The 21,631-nt window shown below is 27.8% G+C and overlaps 1 protein-coding gene across 1 annotated transcript; it reads left to right on the top strand.

The window, feature by feature from the left end:
- The first annotated feature begins 13,701 nt into the window (after window positions 1–13,701).
- Window positions 13,702–20,771, top strand: LOC103834198 (gibberellin 2-beta-dioxygenase 8-like). The gene is made up of 3 exons (XM_009110255.3): window positions 13,702–16,438; window positions 19,822–20,143; window positions 20,345–20,771. Exons 1-3 carry the CDS (start codon window positions 15,984–15,986, stop codon window positions 20,582–20,584), a joined length of 1,017 nt encoding a protein of 338 aa, XP_009108503.2. The 5' UTR covers window positions 13,702–15,983; the 3' UTR covers window positions 20,585–20,771.
- Window positions 20,772–21,631: the final 860 nt, after the last annotated feature.

Raw genomic sequence — 21,631 nt, 5'->3', positions numbered from 1 at the left:
TTGTAAGTTGCAACCGAATCAAATTTTCTTTAATGTAAATATGTTTTTGTTGATAAAATATAAATTGTGAATGAAATTTTACCTGCTCAATAAACATGAAAATTAATTTATGAAAATAAATTTTGAAAACAAATCAAGTAGAATTTTGCTTTAAATGCTCTATTGTCATTTGTAAACTTTATGATTGTAACTTGCAACCAAATCCAATTTTCTTTAATGTAAATATGTTTCTGTTGATATAATATAAATTGTGTATGAAATTTTACCTGCTCGATAAACATGAAAACTAATTTATGAAAATAATATAAATGAGCATCTATATTATTAAAGTTGAAGTACACATTGATATTGTTTGGCAATATAGATAGTAGTTTAAAAAAATAGTATTGTTTGGAAACATGTATAACAGTAAATTAGGAAAAAAAATAATGGGCTTATACAACTAAAAAAATTAGAAGTCCATTACATTATATTAAAAAGTAATGAGTCTATGTTACTTGATATATATATATATATATATTCAAATCAAAATAATAATTTAAAATTGATTTATATCAAAAATTCATTCAAAAATATACATATATTCAAAATTTAATTTTTACTAACATATTTTCTAATAACTATTATAAAAACATTTTCAATATATATAAGAAAAATACAATACAAAGCTCAATTTCAAACACCAACTTAAATTTTGGTTTTTATATTTCACATTAAATTTAAAATATAATATATGTGATTATTTATATAATTGTACGTATAAAATATTATTAATTATAAAAAAACTTATTTGATGGTACGTATAAAATACGATTAATTATATGATAACACATATTTTGTAACATATATATAATAGTGATTAGGGGTGGGCGTTCGGATTTGTTTTCGGGTGTTTTTGGGATTTCGTGTTCAGTTCAGATCTTTGAAGATTTGGTTCGAATTTGGATAACCAATTTAAATAGGTTTGGTTTAAATATTTGGATAGATGATAATTACTTCAGTTCGGATCGGATTAGATTTCAGTTCTTTAAATACCAAAATTTTGAATAATTCGGATATTTAATCAATTCCGGTTCGGATTAAGTACTACTTATTCGGATTGGGATCAGTTCAATTCTTCGAATTGGAATTTTTTGCCCAACCCTAAATAGTGACATAAAAATCAAATAACATCATGTTTTTTAAAAAAAAATACATCCGCACGGACGTACGGATCAAAATCTAGTTCATGTTTTAAATGGATTGTTCGGTAGACAACGTACTAATCCGGCCAAGATATTAAATTTTCCTTATATGTTTATTCACATAAGATTATTGAGCAGGTGTGATGTGGCCTCTAATCTGTGTATATTAATGAACCAAGTATCCTCCATATGCCCGAGGCACGTTTGCAATGTATGTGTCACTTCTTATGTCTTTTCAGTTTTTGTAGTTCACGTCGAATTTGCCAAATCGATCAAAGACTAATTACGGCGTAGACTTTTGAATTGTCCAAAGTGTAAATCATGTCCTTATGATATGATATTTCTTATGCGTCACTTATCCAGAATATAATAAAGCATCTTCTCTATTAAAATACAATTACCATTTTTATCTACCATAAAAAAATCATATTAGCTTTATTAAGTTCATTTCATTAATTATATTTATTTAATTATTTATATTAATCTATTAAATATATAAAGATATTAATAATAAATCAATTTTAACTGTAAATTAAATTTTATCTTTAGTTTTAACAAAATATTGAGAAAAATCTAACAAAATCTTTTTAAAAATTTAAAATATTTTGTTTGAATTAATACCATTGATTAATTTTGTAATTAATAATATATACTATTATACATTAATTTAAATAAAATTTTATTATAAAACAAAATAAAATAAAAGTGTATGCTATTTTTCAAATTTTATAATTATATTATATATCATCTTTATTAAAAAAAAATACCATAAAAATTCATACTAGGTCTATTTCATCAATTACATCTATTTGATTATTTAAGTTAATATATTTAATATATAACATTTCTAAAAAATCTTATAAATTATATAGATATTAATAAATAAATTTTAACTGTAAATTTAAATTTTACTTTTACTTATAACAAAATATGCTGGACAAAATCTAACAAAACCTTAATAAAATTTTAAAATATTTTTAAATTAATGCAGCGATTGATTTCATAATTAATAATATAGTATTATTATAATCTATTTACTTATAAAATCCAACAATATACTAAAATAAACAACATAGAAATATAAATTATGCTAAGAAAATATCAGTTCTATAGTAACTAAATAAAATTTTAAAATGTTTTGTATTCAGTCTGTAAAAATTAGAAAAAAATGAAGGAGATTCTCAATTTGTTTATTTCATACTATGAATTTATTTTACCAAACTCGAAAATATATTAATATATAATAACAATTAATAATAAAGTAAAATGTATAAAACAAATCATTATACATTAATAATATCGAATAAGAAACATAACCAATAACATTATAGATTTACACAATATATAACATTAAAATATAAATTATATTTTTGAAAATTTTGCGATAATATCTGTGATATATTTATAAAATGAAAATCTACCCGCACGGATGTGCGGGTGAAAAATCTAGTTCATCTTAATCTTTAGATTGTTATTCAAGATGTGAAAAGTGTGATAACTTAGTGACTATATAAGAAACTGGTTATATATTGTTTTAGCTTTAATCCCTTTTATAGAAAAATTTTTTCGTTGTTGTGATGTTTGTATTTTGAACTGTGAATTGTTATGATGTTATCTCAAACTGTTTAATCCCAACTGTTTAATCTCTAACCAACGAAAATATACGACCTTCACCTCCTAATATTAAAAAAGATCCATTAAGATTTAATGGCGTATAATCTGTCCGTTCTTACCCTATAATACATCATATACTGTAGTTGTATAGCGTAGGCCTGTGCATAAAATCTATAATCTGAAATCCGAATCAAACCCGAACCAAAAAATCCGATTCATACTTGGTCCGAAATATAAAAAAATACCCGAATGGATCTTGTAAGGTGGTACAAAATATATCCGAACTTGAAGTGTTATTAACCGAACCCGAAAAACCAAAAAAACCAAAAAATCCGAAAAGATATCCGAAGAAACCATTCTGAATGTCCAAAGTAATATACAATATAATTATACGAAACATGAATATATACTTCAAATATTCAATTTCATATTTATTTTGATATGGTATCTAACAATAAGTATTTAAAATTTAAACAACTACTTTAAATACTTAATTATATATGCATAAGTATATATTTCTTATGTTTTGATTTTAAATTTTATTTCGGGTATATCCGAACTGATCCGATATAACCCGAATCCGAATGATATATGATTACTTTATGGGTTCTATGATGTGATACAAAACTGGTCCGAATCCGATGTGTTATATCCAAACTCGGCCCATACTTGCAAATTTACTAGAATTGGATCTAGGAGGTATTATAAAAAAGAACCAAAATCCGAAATCCGATCCGAACGCCAACGGGTACCCGAATACCCATGCCTATTATAGCACATGAGACATCGGACCGTAATTTTTATCAGACACCCATGGCGGGTATATATGTAAGATTTTTAGAAATTAATAATGTCAAAATTATAATATTTTATAAATATATGACTTATTAATTTAAAATGTTTTATTTTATCTTTAATTATTTTTGTTTAATGGCTTTTTTAGTTTTTAATTGTAGCTTTCATTTCTTTTGATTAGATTATTTAACTTAAGATACAAATTCTAGGATATATATTAGATTTAATTCAACAAAATAACTTCATGAAATAAAAATGTTAAAATACAATATTTCTGATACTTTGAAATTGTAGATATGTTAATTAGTTTATAATTTAATTAAAGAGAAATATCTTTGGATTGCACTAAAAAACTCTTGTCATAAATTTAGATTCTAATGATCAAAATGACCAAAATATTTCATTAAAGAGGTAAATATACACTTATACCTCCAAAGTTAACTAATCCAAACCTTAGGGTTTAAAGTCTTTTTTTGTCATCAACAAATATAGACTCATACTAACGTAATTGTTTTATTAATGTATCGGATATTAATTTATGGTATATACTAGTTTTCTTCACTAAAGATACTTTTCGTAGTGTTGTTATTTTGTCACGTTACATGTCGATTAATTGTGAATTACACATATCATCTCTTGTTTTATAAAGAGGTAAAAAATTCGACCTTTTCGTTTTAATTCGATCGCCAGTCATACATACTTCAGGTATCTGATTTTCTCCATCTTTTTTTTTTAATATTCGCGTTATCTTTTTTTTTGTAACTATTAATATTCGCGTTATCTTAATAGGTTAAATTGCTAACGTCAATCGTAGTTCAAGCTAACTACATTTTGATTTGTTCGAAATTCTTAGTTGTCAATAGTCGCTCACACTGTCACACATTTTGTTTCTAATAACATATTTTGCTGTCAGTACAAAAATAAGTATATCATGCTTCTTATATCTTCCTGTAAATGCTCATGTTGAGTGATGACTAACGAGTTGTAGAATCAATACCCTGTTGCTCCGATATCTTAAATGAGATTCTAAACAAAATAAAAATAGTATTTTAGTAGAATTTAGTAATTTGATTAATTTTTAGTGTTCAAAAAGGAATTAAGTAGTCTACTAAGTGACAAGTGTTTTTGTGGGTTACTAGAAAATATCTTAAAGCTTCTCTTTTAAAAAAATTTTCGTAATCTTTTTCTAATTCTTACATTTTTCTTTTTATTAATTACTTAGATACTCTCTAAGTATATACTATCCAAGTATCTACTGATACATGTGTTCTTACAAACAACAATCAAGAAACTTTTGTACAATGATCTCAATATCTCATGATAGTATTTTATTTTATTAAATGATTATACGATATGACAAGAGTCCCACAACTGGGAGATTCCGTTAGGTTATCTCCAACCCCACTATATTTTCTCCTCTAAAATAGAGTTTAGAGCAAAAATATTCCAATAGTACTCTATTTTCTACTCTATAATAGTGTAAACCTATTTTTTACTTCATATATAGAGTAACTTTTTTATTTTTTTGTTCATTACTCTATTTTCACTCTAAAATAAAGTATCATTGGAGGAACATCCAACTCTATTATAGAGTTACTCTACATTAGAAAAAAAAATTGAGTAAACTATTGGAGATAGTCTTAATACTTAATATACAGACATATATATATATATATATGTATTGTGCTTTTTTTTTGTAACTTGTATTGTACTATTTTCCATTTTGATAATGATATCTTGACGGCCCTTAAGAAATAAACTCAAAATCGAATCATGGATTAAGGCCTCGATAGGAACAGCTGATGATAAAGCAATAACATTATGCTATAGAAACAGTATGTTGCAGAAGCTGTATGATCTAATTAATTTTTTTAATAAAGTGATTGGTAGAGTAGTAGCAATATACAATTTAAAAATTATCATAAAATTAGTATGTAATATATTTGTTTTAATATAACATATTAAATTATAATATATATATATATTATAATATATTTGTTATTAAAATAATGAATCTTACTTAATTATATAAATTAAATTAAATTTTAAATGTGAAATATTATTATTTGTAATTTTTTTTAAAAAATATATAATATATTATTGGATATAAAAATATTTTTGGATATTATTAAATAAAATAAATTAATTGTATATAATTTATATAAATTATCATTATTATTTATTGATAGAGTAATAAATGATTCATATATAATATTATCATAAAAAATTAATATATGATATATAATTTATTTATTCTAAATTATATAGATATGTTTATTTTATAATATGTAAATATATATTATTTATGTTTTTTTATTAAAATAATGAATGATATGTGTAATTATATAGATTACATTATATTTTAAATGTGAAATATTTTTATTTTTTAAAAGTTAAAATTATTTAATCATAACTTTTATTTTTTTAAATTTTTTAAATTATAAATTGTTTTTATATTATTAAATAAAAATAAATAAATTATACATCATTATTTTTAAATTTTTTATATATTTTAAGTGCTTTTACGATAAATATTGATTGGATAATAACGAGCATAATGATTATGCTAATGCTCTGCCAATCAACCCCTAAACCGACAAAATGAGTAACATTCTTGATGAAATATAAAATCATTTGGTTATTGTTCCTCCAAGTCTCTTCATTCAGCCCTCAGTATGCTCACACAATAGATAAGAAGTATTGTCAATTTATCATCAAGTGCTACATTTGTAATAATTAATGATGTTTTTGTTTAGAAAATGTAAAAAATTAATGATTTTTTTAATTTGTGTGCATCAATCTAAAAAGATTTATATTAAAAAACGGAGGGAGTATATAATTAGGAGAGACGTACACTGAACAAATAAAATGGGCTATGAGTGATTTTACCAAAATAAATTGTTTGTTTAAAATGATATATAAATATAAACCTTAATTATCCTTGATTTTATTATCTTGATTTTAATGTTAGATTCTGGTTCATTCATTTCGATTATCTTAATGTCCGTCAAAATAAGTGTCCTTACACCTATTTATTATAAGTTTTTCTAAAATGACCTAAAATTTGAAGTTAAATATAAAATTTGACTTTTTTTATCAATTAAATTTTGTCATTTTCTTTCAATATAATCTTTAAAGCATCTCCAATATACCATTGATATTCTCAAGACACACACACATATATATATATATGTAAATATTAATATTTAATTACAGATTTCTTAATTAAATACTAATATATATTGAGAACCTAGTGGTAAAACCCTAGCGAGACGATTGGTTGGAAGGAGGATAAACCCGGACTGGCATGATATGCTAAGGTATATTCAAGCAGGCACGTCCAATGAGATGGATATGATTCTCATTCGTCTAGTGTTCCAGGCTGTCGTGTACCATATTTGGCGAGAACGGAATACACGAAGGCACCAACAAGGTCATCAGGGAACTGAGCAAATGATCAAAACAATTAACAGAGGTATCAAGAATCGGATTAGCTCTCTTGGTAACAAGGCAGGTCACAAGTTCAATGGACTTCTTAGGAGATGGTTTGAAGTCTTTGATTAGAAATTTACAAATTTAGCTAGTATAAAGTTTTATTCTTTTATATGTTTAAGTTCCAATTTACAGCTAGCCTATTCTTTGTAAATGGCATTTTCTGATTGACCAATAAATTGAAAATTTCATCAAAAAGAAAAACCCTCCATTGAGATTGCTCTTTCCTTGCACTTCCTTGGTATTGTTCCTTTGGAGTGGTTGCTTGTTGGCCCTGTGCAGATGGTCTCTTTGAGTCTTATAAATTTTGTCTCTTTAGAGATTAGCCTCTTTAATGTTTAATGTTAGTATCAATGTAGTTGTATTTGTTTCACAACAAAACATTTTGTAAATGTCTCGTTTTCGTTTTGAATTGTTTTCCGTTAAAATCGTTTGATATATAACTTTTTGACTTAGATTATATAATATTAATATAGGTTTATCGATTTTTCTCGTATCTAATTGTTTTACTTAGATTATATAATATTAATATAGGTTGCCATATTCAGGTAAAAGTCGGGACTTGTTGGGAGTATGGGTGGGCGTTTGGGTACACATTCAGAGTCGGTTCGGGTCTATTCGGATTTTGGGTTTTGGGATCAAATATTTTATTTCTATTCGGGTATTTCTAAATTTCGGTTTGTATTCGGTTCAGAATTTTGCGGGTTCGGTTCGAGTTTGGATAATCCATTTAAATTATTTTTAAAAATTTTAAATTCATTATATACTTTAAATTTTTCAAACTCTATAAAAAAAAATACATACATATAAATTTGAATAACATATGTCAAAATACCTAAACTTAACAGATAATTAATTTGGTCTAGTTTAAATATTTTAGGAAAAAAATCAATAGATATTTCAAGTATTTTTGGTGTTTTGAGTATTTTTAAACTATTCTAAGCATTTAATTTTGAATAATGGTATATAATTTCAAGTATTTGGACAACTTAAAAGTATATTATATATTTAGAATGTTTATAAATAATACATTAAATCTAAAAGTAATTAATATATTTAGGTATATAATTTTTTTTGGATACATTCGGATATCAAAAATACTTCGGTTCGGGTCGGGTTCGGATTCGGTTCTCTAGATACCAAAATTTTAAACCCGTTCGGATATTTAATCAATTTCGGTTTAGATTTAGTACTGTTTTTTTGGATCGGGTTCGGTTTGGTTTTCGAATTCAAGTTTTTTGTCCAGCCCTAGTTGGGAGATTAGCCGATTATAACATAAACGCCAAGTAGATGTTTTCTGTATGTCACCTTTTTATGGCTTTTTCTTGTTGGGACCTATGGTTTAAAGTTTATAACTTTCACCGTCATAAAAAAATAATTCGAGTGCTACAATTTCCTTCCATTTCCACGTTATGTTTATTTTAAATAGAAACGATTTTTACTAAGGTTTTACAAAACCAAAAATATAAATTTTCCCTGCCTGTAGGCTTTAAATATAAAAGTAGTTAATGTTAACAAAAAGTCGCGTTCGAGTTCTAAAAGAATTCGTTTTCAGAGTCGATGAGTGATAAAAACTTGAGCGACCATGCACATAAATGGGCTTAAATATAAAAAGTAGTGGAGCCCACATGCAAGATTCTATGGATTACATCAGCATTATCATTTGCAAACGATTGGAATGGTTGATCAATTTATGTTTCAGACAACTCATTTGATTTCAGCCACATTCATATTTAACAAACTATTAGAAAGTGATACTGCAGGGAAAAAAAAGATCAACTGGCTCTTGTCTTAAAAAACATGCAATATACAACACGTAATATACGATTTAAAACTTCTTGAACTAAAAAAAACATGCAATATACAACACGTAATATATAACATAGAACATGCGATCCTACTAATGGGAGACGGATCAACTGAACATGATCATGCTAATCATGTTATACTTTCATTAATCAGTGGTTTTAAAGAGATAATTATAACTTCAATAATAAAACATTAAGAAAATAGATTATTCAATATTAAACAGATGTTATTCCACAAAAGTAAAAAAATATTTTATACTACTGTAAAATAAAAATATTTTATAATACTGCAAACTAAAAAAAATATTTTGTACTACTGTGAAATAAATTAAAGTTATAGCGCATAATTTATTTAGTTAAGGTATACCAAATTATATCAAAATCGTAATTTGGTGCTATAGCGTGAGTTCGTAATAAATACAAATATTGCTATAAAAAATATGAAATTATGCCAAGTTACAAAAAAATGAAATTAGGGAATAGTTTTATTTTTATTATTTGCTCATTCGAATAGGACCTCTTACCAGTATACCTTAATTTTTTTAAGTCAACTGAAAGATACATAATAGTGGTTGTGATGTAACTCTATACAGCATATTATACATACTGTTGTATATAATGTCCGTAAACTGTTATTATAGGATTAGGATAAACCACAAAAACACAGTTTAACTGAAAATGATATGTGGACCAGATTGATATGTGGACTAATTAATCTGTAAAGTGCCTTCCTAGGCTTACTTAAATTATCACTTTCTTCACCTATCCCATAGCCACGCCTCCTTTTCGATCTGAATGGATGCAAGCAACGAATTGTCTAAAGCCTTTTATAGCATGATACGAATTGCAGAACAAGAAAAAAGATGCAATTAATGAAAATATCTTATTTTTGTAAATAAATAGAAAAATAAGAAAAGTAAAACGAATAAAAATTAGGACTTATTTGTCAAATAACCAAAAAATAGAAATTAAATTTGTAGAAAAATGATAGAGAGATATGAAAAAAAAAGTAAGAGAGGAAATGCTTTTGGGTAGTTAATGAATTTGTGTTTTTAATTATGGGTTAATTTACCAAATAGCCAATTTTGGAGGTAAAATGAAGAATATAGCTATGATTTTGATATTATTAAGTCACTGACAATTTTTCCAAGTTTCATCCGGTTTTTTTCTTTTTTTATAACAAGTTGTAGGTGAAAAAAGAATGATGACATTGATGGTGAAAAATATGTGAACCTAAAAAATCAAAACTGTATTTGGTAAGAAAATCAGTGGTGCTCAACAATGGAGGATAGATGGTGGTGGTTACCGCAACGGATGTGAAAACTATGGTGGTAGTGGTTATGGAGAATGAAGCGGTCGTAGACACATGAAAAATGTGATCTTTCATGATAGAGATTACTATGGTTGTGGTGGTGCTCGTGGTGATTACTGACATAATTAAAGTGGTTGAAGAAAGAGACATTATAAATAGAATAGAACATATCAAATAGTCTAGTACATATTGTTCAAATTTTGAAATGTATATGATTGCAAGGAAAGATGTAATAATTACTCCAACGTTAACTCAAACCTTCCATAAACTAAACCCAAAACACTAACCTCTAAACCCTAAAAGGAAATATAAACCCTAACCTAAATATCAAAATATGCACATAGTACATAATATAAAACAATATTAAAATAGAATAGTACATATTGTTCAAATTCTGAAATGTCTATGATTACATGGAAGAAGGTAATGTTTACCCCAACATCAACTCAAACCTCTCATAAACTAAACCTAAAACACTAATCATTAAACCCTAAAAGAAAATATAAACCATAACCCAATATCAAGGGTATGGAACAAACTGAATGGTATGGAATAACTAAATAGAATAGTATTACGGATTTTGTGGCGCTGATCATTGCGGATGTGTGGTAGGGTGGTGGTTATGGAGAAAACAGTTGTCCTGGTTATACAAGAATCGGTATTCGTGGATATAAAATAGGCGATGGTTTTCCATAACAGAGGTGGTGTGAAGATTCTGCGAAGAATGATAGTAACAGAGTATGTGATAATAATTAGGGAAGAAGAAGCTTATAGTTTACCAGAAGAAAAATAAAACAAAAAAGAAATAGATAATTAAGAAGGGTATAGTATATATTGTAGGAATGTTAGAGGCTTTTTATTTTTTGGTTATATTCTTAATTATTAATTGTTTGGTAGCTACTGAGTGCAATTTCCCTTTAGTTATTAAATCTAGTTTTCCTAAAAACTAAACATACGACCATATTTTCGGCATGGTCAAGCAAAACACAAATCAAAATAAGGAACCAAAATAAAAAAAAAAAAAGAGCAGAAAACAAATCAGTGCAGTGGAATAAATATTGGATGATGATGTTAAATAATAAATGTATATTATTATAAAATTATTAATTTGTTAAACATTTAAACAAGTTATATACTGGTTTGGTTAAGAATATCTTAATAATTAAAGATTAATGTGAAATGTTTTCTATAATATTTTTTGGTAGGAACTGTTACCTATATGTTTTTTGTTTATAAGATTATATTTTACTTTTTAATTTTTAGTCACAATAATAATAAAAAATTACAATTCAAATAAATTCAATTATGGTTCTGACTGGTATATCATATTAGAGTAAAATAGATTAAGGGAAATTGTCAAAAATACTATATTTATAATATTACTTTTTATGTTTACACTAACCATTTTTATCCTCAGTTTTAGACTTAGGGTTTAGAACTTTAAATTTGAAGGGTGGTATAGAGTTTTTGGAATGTGAAATTTAAGATTTTGATAAATATATAAATAAATACTTATAATATATAAAAATATATAAAAAATATGTTTTAAAAAAATAGTTTTAAAAATAATTTTCGATTTTGAAAAAGAAATTTTGAAAAACAAATTCAATTTTTTATTTAAATAACTATTTATTATATATATTGAACAATGATATAAGAGTTTTTTTATCACTTAATAAATAAAGTATTTTGAAAATATCTCTTTAATGATGATAAACATGAATAGTGATATCAAGAAAGCGGAAACATGAAACTTCCCCTAAAATAAAAGGGCAACAATGTGTTTTTTTTTTTGCTATAATACGCTCATATTCATACACATAAATAAAAACATTTACACTGGTGGGAAGGAAACATTATTTTTTGTCTTTCTGTGGTTTTTAGAACAATTTTTTTTCCTTCTTATTTTCTTAGAGTAAAAGTTTTCCTCCGGAATCAACATTTTCTCTCATTTATTTCTTCTTTCTTTTCCCTTACTTTTTCAAGGTAGTGCAGATAAATAATTAGGTAAGGAAAAATAAAGTACATATATATAAACTATGTTACCGTTAATATACATGAGAACGCAAACTAAAAGTCGTTGTGTTTCTTTTTCTTGGACTCCAAGCTTCTCCTGCTTCCATAAATTTATCTTTATTTGTTTAATTTCAGCTTTTGGATTACTGCATACTGAATTAAACAGTGCATAATAATGTTTTAAAATTAATTGGTCTATCCAATGACGTATAGATTAATCTTTTGATTAGTAGAAAAAAAAAACAGTACCACATAGAAGGGAGTGAAAACATGAGAAACAAAGGACGGTGTCCAGACAAGCAAATATTCAAACCTTTGAATATGAAACAACATCATGTTCTCTAAGACAGCCCCAACTTACTTTATTCTAATAATACCAAACTAGGTGATAACCCGCGCTTTGCGCGGAGTAAAATTATTAATTTTAATATTTATAAGATAAGAAGATATTAGATCTGTTTAGTGTGGACATCGATTTGGTTTTAGGTTGGATTTTTTTAGATTTAACTCTTTTAAAATATAACAACCATTCGGAAGCTGTATTTATTTTGGTTTGTTCAATTAAACTGATTTTTTCGTTTTTCTTTCTTTCAGTGATAGATATGTAGTTGGAATATATATCGATTATTGCAAACTTTATGTAAAAAACTTGATATCTTACCTGATACAATCAGTTAGATTTAATGCGATCATCTTCATTTTTTAAATAAATATATAATAAATATCTTAAGCAATCATTAATTGAAAGATACATTATTCTTTTATAGAATTCGGTGTAGAAAATCCTCCATCGAAAATTCATAGGCTTCAGTATATGAGTGTTTCAAACTTATTATATTATCAATAGCTAATAAATAAGGACCACATACTATAAGTTATAAAAAATAGAAAATTCAAAGTTTTTATTAAGTGATCAGAAAAATTCACCAGCATCATCGTAAATATTGTCAAAATTTTAAAATAATTTTGATTATTATTTAAGTCAACCTCAGAGTGGTATTGCCGGCTTTTGTATCTTTTAATGTGACCATGTTGACATTAACAACCATTATAAACGTTAGCATGTTCTTACTTCTTAAAGCTTATCCAAAAACCTTCTTTCTCATTATGTTAAAAGGACTTACCGGATCGATGGGTCAGTGGATCGACCGCGGGTGAATCTTGGGTTAATAAATGAATTAATTTTATTATATAATATTATATTAGCTATGAAAATAAAAATATAAAAACTATAGTTTGATATTTTCTAAATGTATTTAAAACATAAAATAAAAGTTTGGATATGTATATATTTTATGTTTAAAAGGTATTTAGAAAATACTTAACTTTAGTTTTGATATTTTTATTTTCATTTTACCTACAAAATATCAAAAAATAGTTTAGACTACTTAAAATTTTCTGTAACAAAGTAAAAGTTATGACATCTAAAAAAATTTAAGATATAAAAATCATAAATATTTATATTTCTAATTTGAATAATAAATTAAACTTCAAATTTAAAATAAACTCAAAGTGAAAGATCATTGTAATAAATTGTCAATAACGGAAATAAACTAACACCAAATCACATCAACTAATTTTGGTTCTCTCTACCATCGTTCACTTCATTTTCTTCAGGTGACATAATGAAATCTTCATCAAAATCTAAAAATCACAAATATAAAACTGAAAAGGGAAAACCTTACTTTTTTTTTGTCAGCACCTAACTTCTTAATTTGAAACTTAGAATATATTTCGGGCAGCACACTACGATAACAGAAAGTTACATTTCGGCCAGCACACTACGATATACGTATATTGCCATAAACAGATTATATTAGTTGATTATCATATATTTTTTGCCTTGGCCAGCAACCAACGAATTGGTTATATTCGCAGATTTCAATTGATTTTCCAACTCGGAACCAACCGGTTCGGTTCATTATTACAATTAAAATCGCTATAGCTACAATATCTACGTTATGTTAAACTCTTTCTTATACAGAGTTCTCACGTAACAAACTAATGGGACGTTGAATATAGTACAACAAATCCCTTATAAGAGAAAAGGAAAAGACGTCATCAGCTTCTCCGTTATGTCCTCTTGAGTAACAGATAAATGGATTTCTCTTCTTGGGACGTCGTCATCTTATCTTTCGATCACTCCTATTGGGATTCTCCATACTCCTCTATAGTCTTTATATCGCAAGCATGCACATAGATTGACACATTGAAGAACAAAGTTATGTGAGAAGAAGAAGTCACGTTGAAGAACAATATTAGAGAGAGTGATGATACTCTTTATAGTTCATTTAATCTCATAGTATGTGCATTCTTCTCACGAGTGTAAGTATCACTATGGCCAAGGTTTATGACCTTATATCATGATGCGTCATGTAATTGGTAGACAGAGTAATCGCCGTCGAGCACATTATAGCATCAATAACCCCGCGGATATCATGATGCATCATGTCTTCAATGTGTTATGCAGTGGGGAGCTTCGCAATGTGTCATGCAGTGGGGAGCTTCAATGTATTATGCAGTGGGGAGCCGTCAAACACATTATATCATGGTGCTTCATGTCTTTGCGCAGCCCTCCGAAGAACGACACACTGTAACCGTCCAGCGATTTCGCAGAACGTCTCAAATCAGACGTTGGAGAAGTTATCCACCTAAACCCCAGCGATGTGCACGGACGCACCACGACCGACGATGGTCTTCAAAGTGTTACTCAAGAGGACAGAATGGAGTTCATGATGTCGTGTGTCGTTGGAACATGATACAGATTTTTCTCGTCTTCAAAGTGTTCCTGATGCGTTCTTCTTTCAGATGAATGGTCATGTCTCGTCTGAAGATGAGAGAGCGGCTCGTCTTCAACCCCGGCGTGTCTAAACGTTCCGAGCTTCGGGGTCACTTGGTCGTCGTTTCCTAAGTCGGTCTCCACGTAGAACTTTGAAGGTTTCTTTGAAAACCTTACGTTTGAAGTAATAGTGCTTAAGAATGAAGAAGATAAAACTCCCCGCTTTGCGATTCCCGTTAGAAGTCTAAAACATTACTTGGTTACTTTTTTTGTAGAATAAGGAAACTCTTTAAGAATTCGCTTATAGAGGAAGCAAATAAGGAAACTTATTTGTGAGAGTGTCTCTCCAATAGACACGTGTCCAATTTGGTGTGAAAGCATTAACTCCAATGCTCCTCTTTTAATATATAAGGGATTTATTAATCCCCATTATCGTATCTTGTCCACCATATGTATACAAATGTAAACATTATACCCATATCGTATTTTTCTGAGATTTTTCCTTTAATTACTGTCAACTTAAACATCTCATACATACCGATATTTGACAGAAAATTGTAATCTCAAGAGTATTTAAAAAAAAATTGTTAAGTAACTATCCACTTTCTAACTATTATTAATTATTTGCTACCAAAAATCATCATACTCGTTAGACGTAGCAACATAATGTGCTTACTATTCACACGTCCAAATGTCTATTCGTTAACGGATATCAACTCATGTAAAGTGAGTAATTAACAAGGTCATCAATGGGCGGCAAACAAATTTTCCTTTTTTACATTCATTTTTATCAACATGGTCTATATACTAAAAATCAAAATATGAAAATTGAACTCGTACACATATATATATGCAGATAGGTGAGCGTGTATATAAATATAAGAATTGTGTCTCTCACCACAACACGTATTTTGATAATTTTCACTTCCCATAATTCTCTCTACCTCTCACTCTTCTTCGTAGATCTCTCTTAGTTGATTCTCATGGATCCACCATTCAACGAAACATACAAAACCCTTTTGTATAAACAGATCAAAAACACAGAAAACAGTGTCCCGCAAACACCTTTTAGCTTCCATGTCACTGCTGTCGTTGAAGAGGTGGAGCTCCCATTGATTGACGTTAGCCGTCTGATCAATGGAGCCAAGAAGGAGAGGGAGAAGTGTAAGCAAGACATTGCTAGCGCTTCTAGGGAGTGGGGATTTTTCCAAGTGATCAACCATGGAATATCAATGGATGTGTTGGAGAAGATGAGACAAGAGCAAATTAGGGTTTTTAGAGAACCATTTGACAAGAAAAGCAAGTCGGAGAAGTTTTCCACCGGGAGTTACCGGTGGGGAACGCCGTCAGCCACTTGTGTACGGCAGCTTTCTTGGTCAGAGGCATTTCATGTTCCCATGACAGATATTTCTGACAACAAGTACTTTACTACGCTCAGGTACACAAATATTGTGTTATTAATTAACTTTTATTGTTAATTTACATACTTCTAAAATTTTAATATTCAGATTGTTTTAAAATTTATTTGGAGGACATTTTCCAATAAGGAAATGTTGATAACTTTCCACTTAATCTTAATTTTTACTAACTTAAAATTTAGCTACCTTCTAATAACATATCATCATCACCTAGATTTATTCAATATTTGGCGGTTTTGAAGCATATAATAGAGTGTTCTCATTTCTATTTAATTACTATTTAGTCCACATACATAAAAGAAAATCCTAAAAAGTTTTTGAGGCTGGGTCAAAGATATATTCTCCATCTCTCATGTGTGTCTCTGTTTCCCATTTTTAATACTATTTTTGAATGTTTAATTTATAGATAGCAAGTTGGCATGTGAAAATATAATGAATAAATAAATATTAATACTTCCAAACAAAAAAATGATAGAAAATATTATGACTTCAGAACATGTACTCAGAGCATAGTTACGTAATTAATTTAAACCTAGCTAGTTCTAATGTTGGTTTTATTCTTTGGCTCCTATCATATGCTAAAGAATTTCGTCAAGCACTTCAAACATGAAATATTCTGTAAATGTAAATGAGCTAGCATTGTTAGTTTCGGGAAATAAACTTCTTCGAATTATTCTGCACCAGTTGCGGCACATTATGATTCTGTATACGCTAACCTATTCTTGGGATTAATAACGAAGAACCATTAACCAATTCGTGGTTGAAAAAACCCCATCAATCAACTCATTAGAAAACAGATAGTGGAATAGCCTTTATAATAAAATACAAATATTACACATTCGACATGCGTTTACATCTGAAAGTTTTCAAACTTTTAACATGCATGCCTACATAGATCTGAATAAAAATTACCAATAATATATACACATGTTATGAATCTACAATACATAAACTGTTTTCATCAATAGTAAAACATTTGTGTGAACCTAAAATACTTTACATTTAGTATATATACCTTGGTTATCTAACATATATTTTGTTCAAGTAGGATAATTTTCCTTTTCCCGTCAATGTGGATTAATTAATCTTCTTAATTTTCTTCTTATGTGATGTTTGATTATGAAGAAATACTTTTTAAAATGTGTTCAGAACCTCTATAATCTTGTTGAAAAAAAAAAACTCTATAAAAGCTTAGGTACGTTCATTATAACACATAGTACACTTTGACAATATAGATTCCAGTACTATATGGTCACGAGATAAATGTCTCTTAAGAAAAGACGACTAATGGAATTATGGAAGGAAAGAAGAAGTACTTGAACATGCCAGGCTATATATATATATACACAATACACGCATAGATTATCTTGTTATGAGCGCGTATGAATATGTGCGCTGGAATCTGTACATGTACTAGTATTCTCACGCATGTGGTTGTCATACACATCTTATGCAGTTTTAGCTTATGTGTGTGTGACCACATCCCCTTGCCACCACCTTTCATATAGTTGGCATTTCATGATAAGTCACTATTAGTTGCAATTTGACTAAATTCTAAAAGTTATGTATAATATATCTTAATCCAATAAAAAAAAAGCCAAGTTACAAAAAAAGAAGTTATTTTCTCTTCGAAAAACGAATACTTTGGGGGAACTCGAAACACTATTCCATGACATTTTAATAGATGTCGTAATCCAATAAACTGTATATAGAACACAGGATTTTAAGGTACATTCATCCAGGATTAGTCTAAATTAGAATTCCCGAGTTCGTTTGCCGTTTCAACAAAAACAAACTGATTGCCGAAGCCAAAACAAATGATCATTTTCTATAAAAGTTCGATTAGACATTAGAGTCCGATACTTTGTTTAAGAAGTTTTATGGTTGCTTTTTTCTAGTGCTTCTATTATACACACTTGAAACCTCTATATCCAGATATCTTTTTATTTTTTTTAAAATTAGATGATCCTCAATCTTAACAATGACGTCGAAACAGAAACGATCATTCATCTTTTCCAACAAAACAAAAGAATATATATGTACAGTACAAACTCTCTAAATTAATATGAACTTTAGTCTTGAATATTTGATCAGTTCAAAATATGAGACAATATATAAAATAATAAATTTTCGAAAATCCTATCCAAATATATGGTCACATTAAACTAATAAATGATACTTACAAAGTTTATAAAAGATATATATTTTTTTAATTATTTGTTTGTATTTAGAGTGAAATTTATCTCAATATTTTTTTACAAATTAAAATTACTTTAATATTATTTTGTCAAATCAGCTGCAAAACACATTACATATATGTTATACACCAAATTATCATATAAGAATAATATGAAAGTCAAATTTAAATTTTATGTAAACTTGTTTTATTTTACAATAAACAAATTTTAGTTATACTCCTATTATATAAAAGTTAATAACTTTATAAAATAATAAAATATTGTAGTTCTAACATAATTAATTTATCAGAGATTTTACTGTATATAGCTAGTGGCCAACAAATCCAGCCGGTTAAGTGAATAGAGTTCATCATTCTAGTGGCCAAAGATGGTCACTCTATACATGCATATGTAATGTATCCGAAAAGAGAAATGATATAATAGACCCGAAATTTGCAAAGGATCTCATGTTCCTGACAGATAGGAGATATACCTATCATAGAAAACCAATGGGTTAGACACGTACACGTACCTCTCCTCTCAGCCTATTAAACATTTTTCTTTTCTTTTTTCCCTTTTCTTCTCGTCTTGTTTCAGTCTATCTCCCCTGTTTTAGGACCCTTCTATTATAACTAACATGCATGTCTTACTTATAAACTGCATCATGAATCTCTTCCATGTTTGTTACATGCACCTGCGATATTATATACGCCACACCAATAGCAACAATTTTCATTGTGCTTGATAAACTGCCAAATGCCTGTGTTGCGTCTTCATGGTATTCCCATAAGATTAGAAAGATATAAAAAATAGCATATCTTTTGCTTAAATATGTGACACAAATAAAAAATAACCTTAAGTGTTTCTTTTGTTAGGTGAATTTTGTATCTTCACAAAAAAATCAGCAAATCCAAATAATTTCCACAATTTTCTACCAAATCAAATAATTACCGTGAAATAATTATTTATAGTATATCATTCTACCATTAAATAATAATAATAATAATATTTTACATTTTCTTATCATAACTTCAATTCATGGTTTACTAAAAAAAATCTTAGCAATTCTACGTTAAAACAAATGAACAATTCATGGCTTGGATTAAACAAAAGGAACAAGAAAGGTTCATGGCTTTCGCAATTATTTCACCTAATTTATTTAACATGATTTATTTGTCTCTATAATAAATTAACCTTAGTTATAATATGTACATTTTATATCGCAGCTCAACAATGGAAAAATTTGCTTCAGAATCCGAGGCTCTGGCATATTCGTTGGCAGAGGTCCTTGCAGAGAAATCAGGACGGAAATCAAGTTTCTTCAAAAAAACCTGTGTGAGAAACACATGTTATCTAAGGATGAACCGTTATCCACCATGTCCGAACCCATCGGAGGTGTATGGTTTGATGCCACACACGGACAGTGATTTCCTCACAATCTTGTATCAAGACCAAGTCGGAGGACTCCAACTCATCAAAGACAATAGATGGATCGCCGTTAAACCTAACCCTCGTGCTCTCATTATCAATATTGGTGACTTATTTCAGGTATTTAAGCATGGTGAAGAGTTTTTAATCACGTTTAGTTAGGTTTAGGTTCGGACCGTTCGGTTTAGGAGATACGGAAGCCTAATTGAAAGTGGATTTCTTATGTATATAGCTTTGATGTCATTGTGGATCCATCCGCATCCATCATTAAGGCAGTGTATTAAAATGTTTTTAAGATTCTATATATGTGTTTTTTGCTAGGCATGGAGTAATGGCATGTACAAAAGTGTGGAACATCGTGTGATGACGAATCCAACGGTGGAGAGATTCTCAACGGCGTATTTTCTATGTCCATCATACGACGCCGTTATAGAGTGTTCAGGTGATTGTCCTGCTTATAGAAATTTCAGCTTCGGAGAATTCAGACAGCAAGTTCAAGAAGATGTTAAGAAGCTTGGTTATAAAGTTGGCCTCCCTAGGTTCATTAATGATATCTACTAATTTATACACCCAGCTTTAATGTATTATTTATATGCTTTGATTTTTTTTCATATAAGTTTTAGTTGAATTCTCTTAATAAATGTTGTATTCTAGGTAAACTGGTAATCTACATTCAGTCAAAATCAATTGTAAAATCAATTACGTTAAAACGGAGCTTTGGGTTGATTGTAATTTAAAAAATACTAGATCTCGACCCGCACAACCGTGCGGGTTTTATTTTATATACTAAATCATTTTAGTTTATAAGACAAAATTTATTAATAAATTAATATAGTTTAATATTATATGTATTATCTAACTATATTATACCTAGTTTATATGATTTATGAAATTATTATTATAAAAAAAAATTAAATTTTGTATTCTTGGAACAAATTTTGTTTTGAAAACATAATTACGTAACAGTACTATTTTACATATTTTTTATTTCTAAATTTGAAGTATATATAAAATTTAAATCAAATTGGACCTACTGTTAAAAACTAAATCAAATTGGCAATAGATAAAAAAATTTGGGATACTATTAAAAACATCAAATTTTTAACACTATAATATATTGTGCCTGTAAAATATTACGGTGCAATTAGTTAGTCTGTAATTCAGATTTGGTGTATATAATTTGTTTTATAAACGCAGTATACATATGGTGATTAATTAAATTCATTTGATATAGTGTTTGTCGTTAAGGAGTTAGTCGAAATTTAATTTATATTGCATGTTCAGAATAATAACAATAGGATAATGTATTGGTCCACATACTGGTTTGATAATGGTTTACATTCTGGCTATCTATAAATTGATTTTACATTTAATAAAGATTAAAAATTGGTCATGTTTACCATTCCGGTTTTGTAGGAGTTATGGTTATATTAGTTGTGATATATAATTAAACCATGTTATTATTAATTAATGAATGATAACTGATATGGGTTCATTTAAAAAAAAAATTACACATGAATCAAGGTTGTGACTTTTATTTTAATATATAAGATATATTATATTTAAAACAAAAATATATTTTGATTAAAGTAGTTACAAAGATTTTAT

This window comes from Brassica rapa, chromosome A08 (genome assembly GCF_000309985.2).
Source record: "Brassica rapa cultivar Chiifu-401-42 chromosome A08, CAAS_Brap_v3.01, whole genome shotgun sequence".
Lineage (NCBI taxonomy): Eukaryota > Viridiplantae > Streptophyta > Magnoliopsida > Brassicales > Brassicaceae > Brassica > Brassica rapa.
Note: the sequence above shows the minus strand (reverse complement) of the source record. Positions and strands in the feature narration are given on the sequence as shown.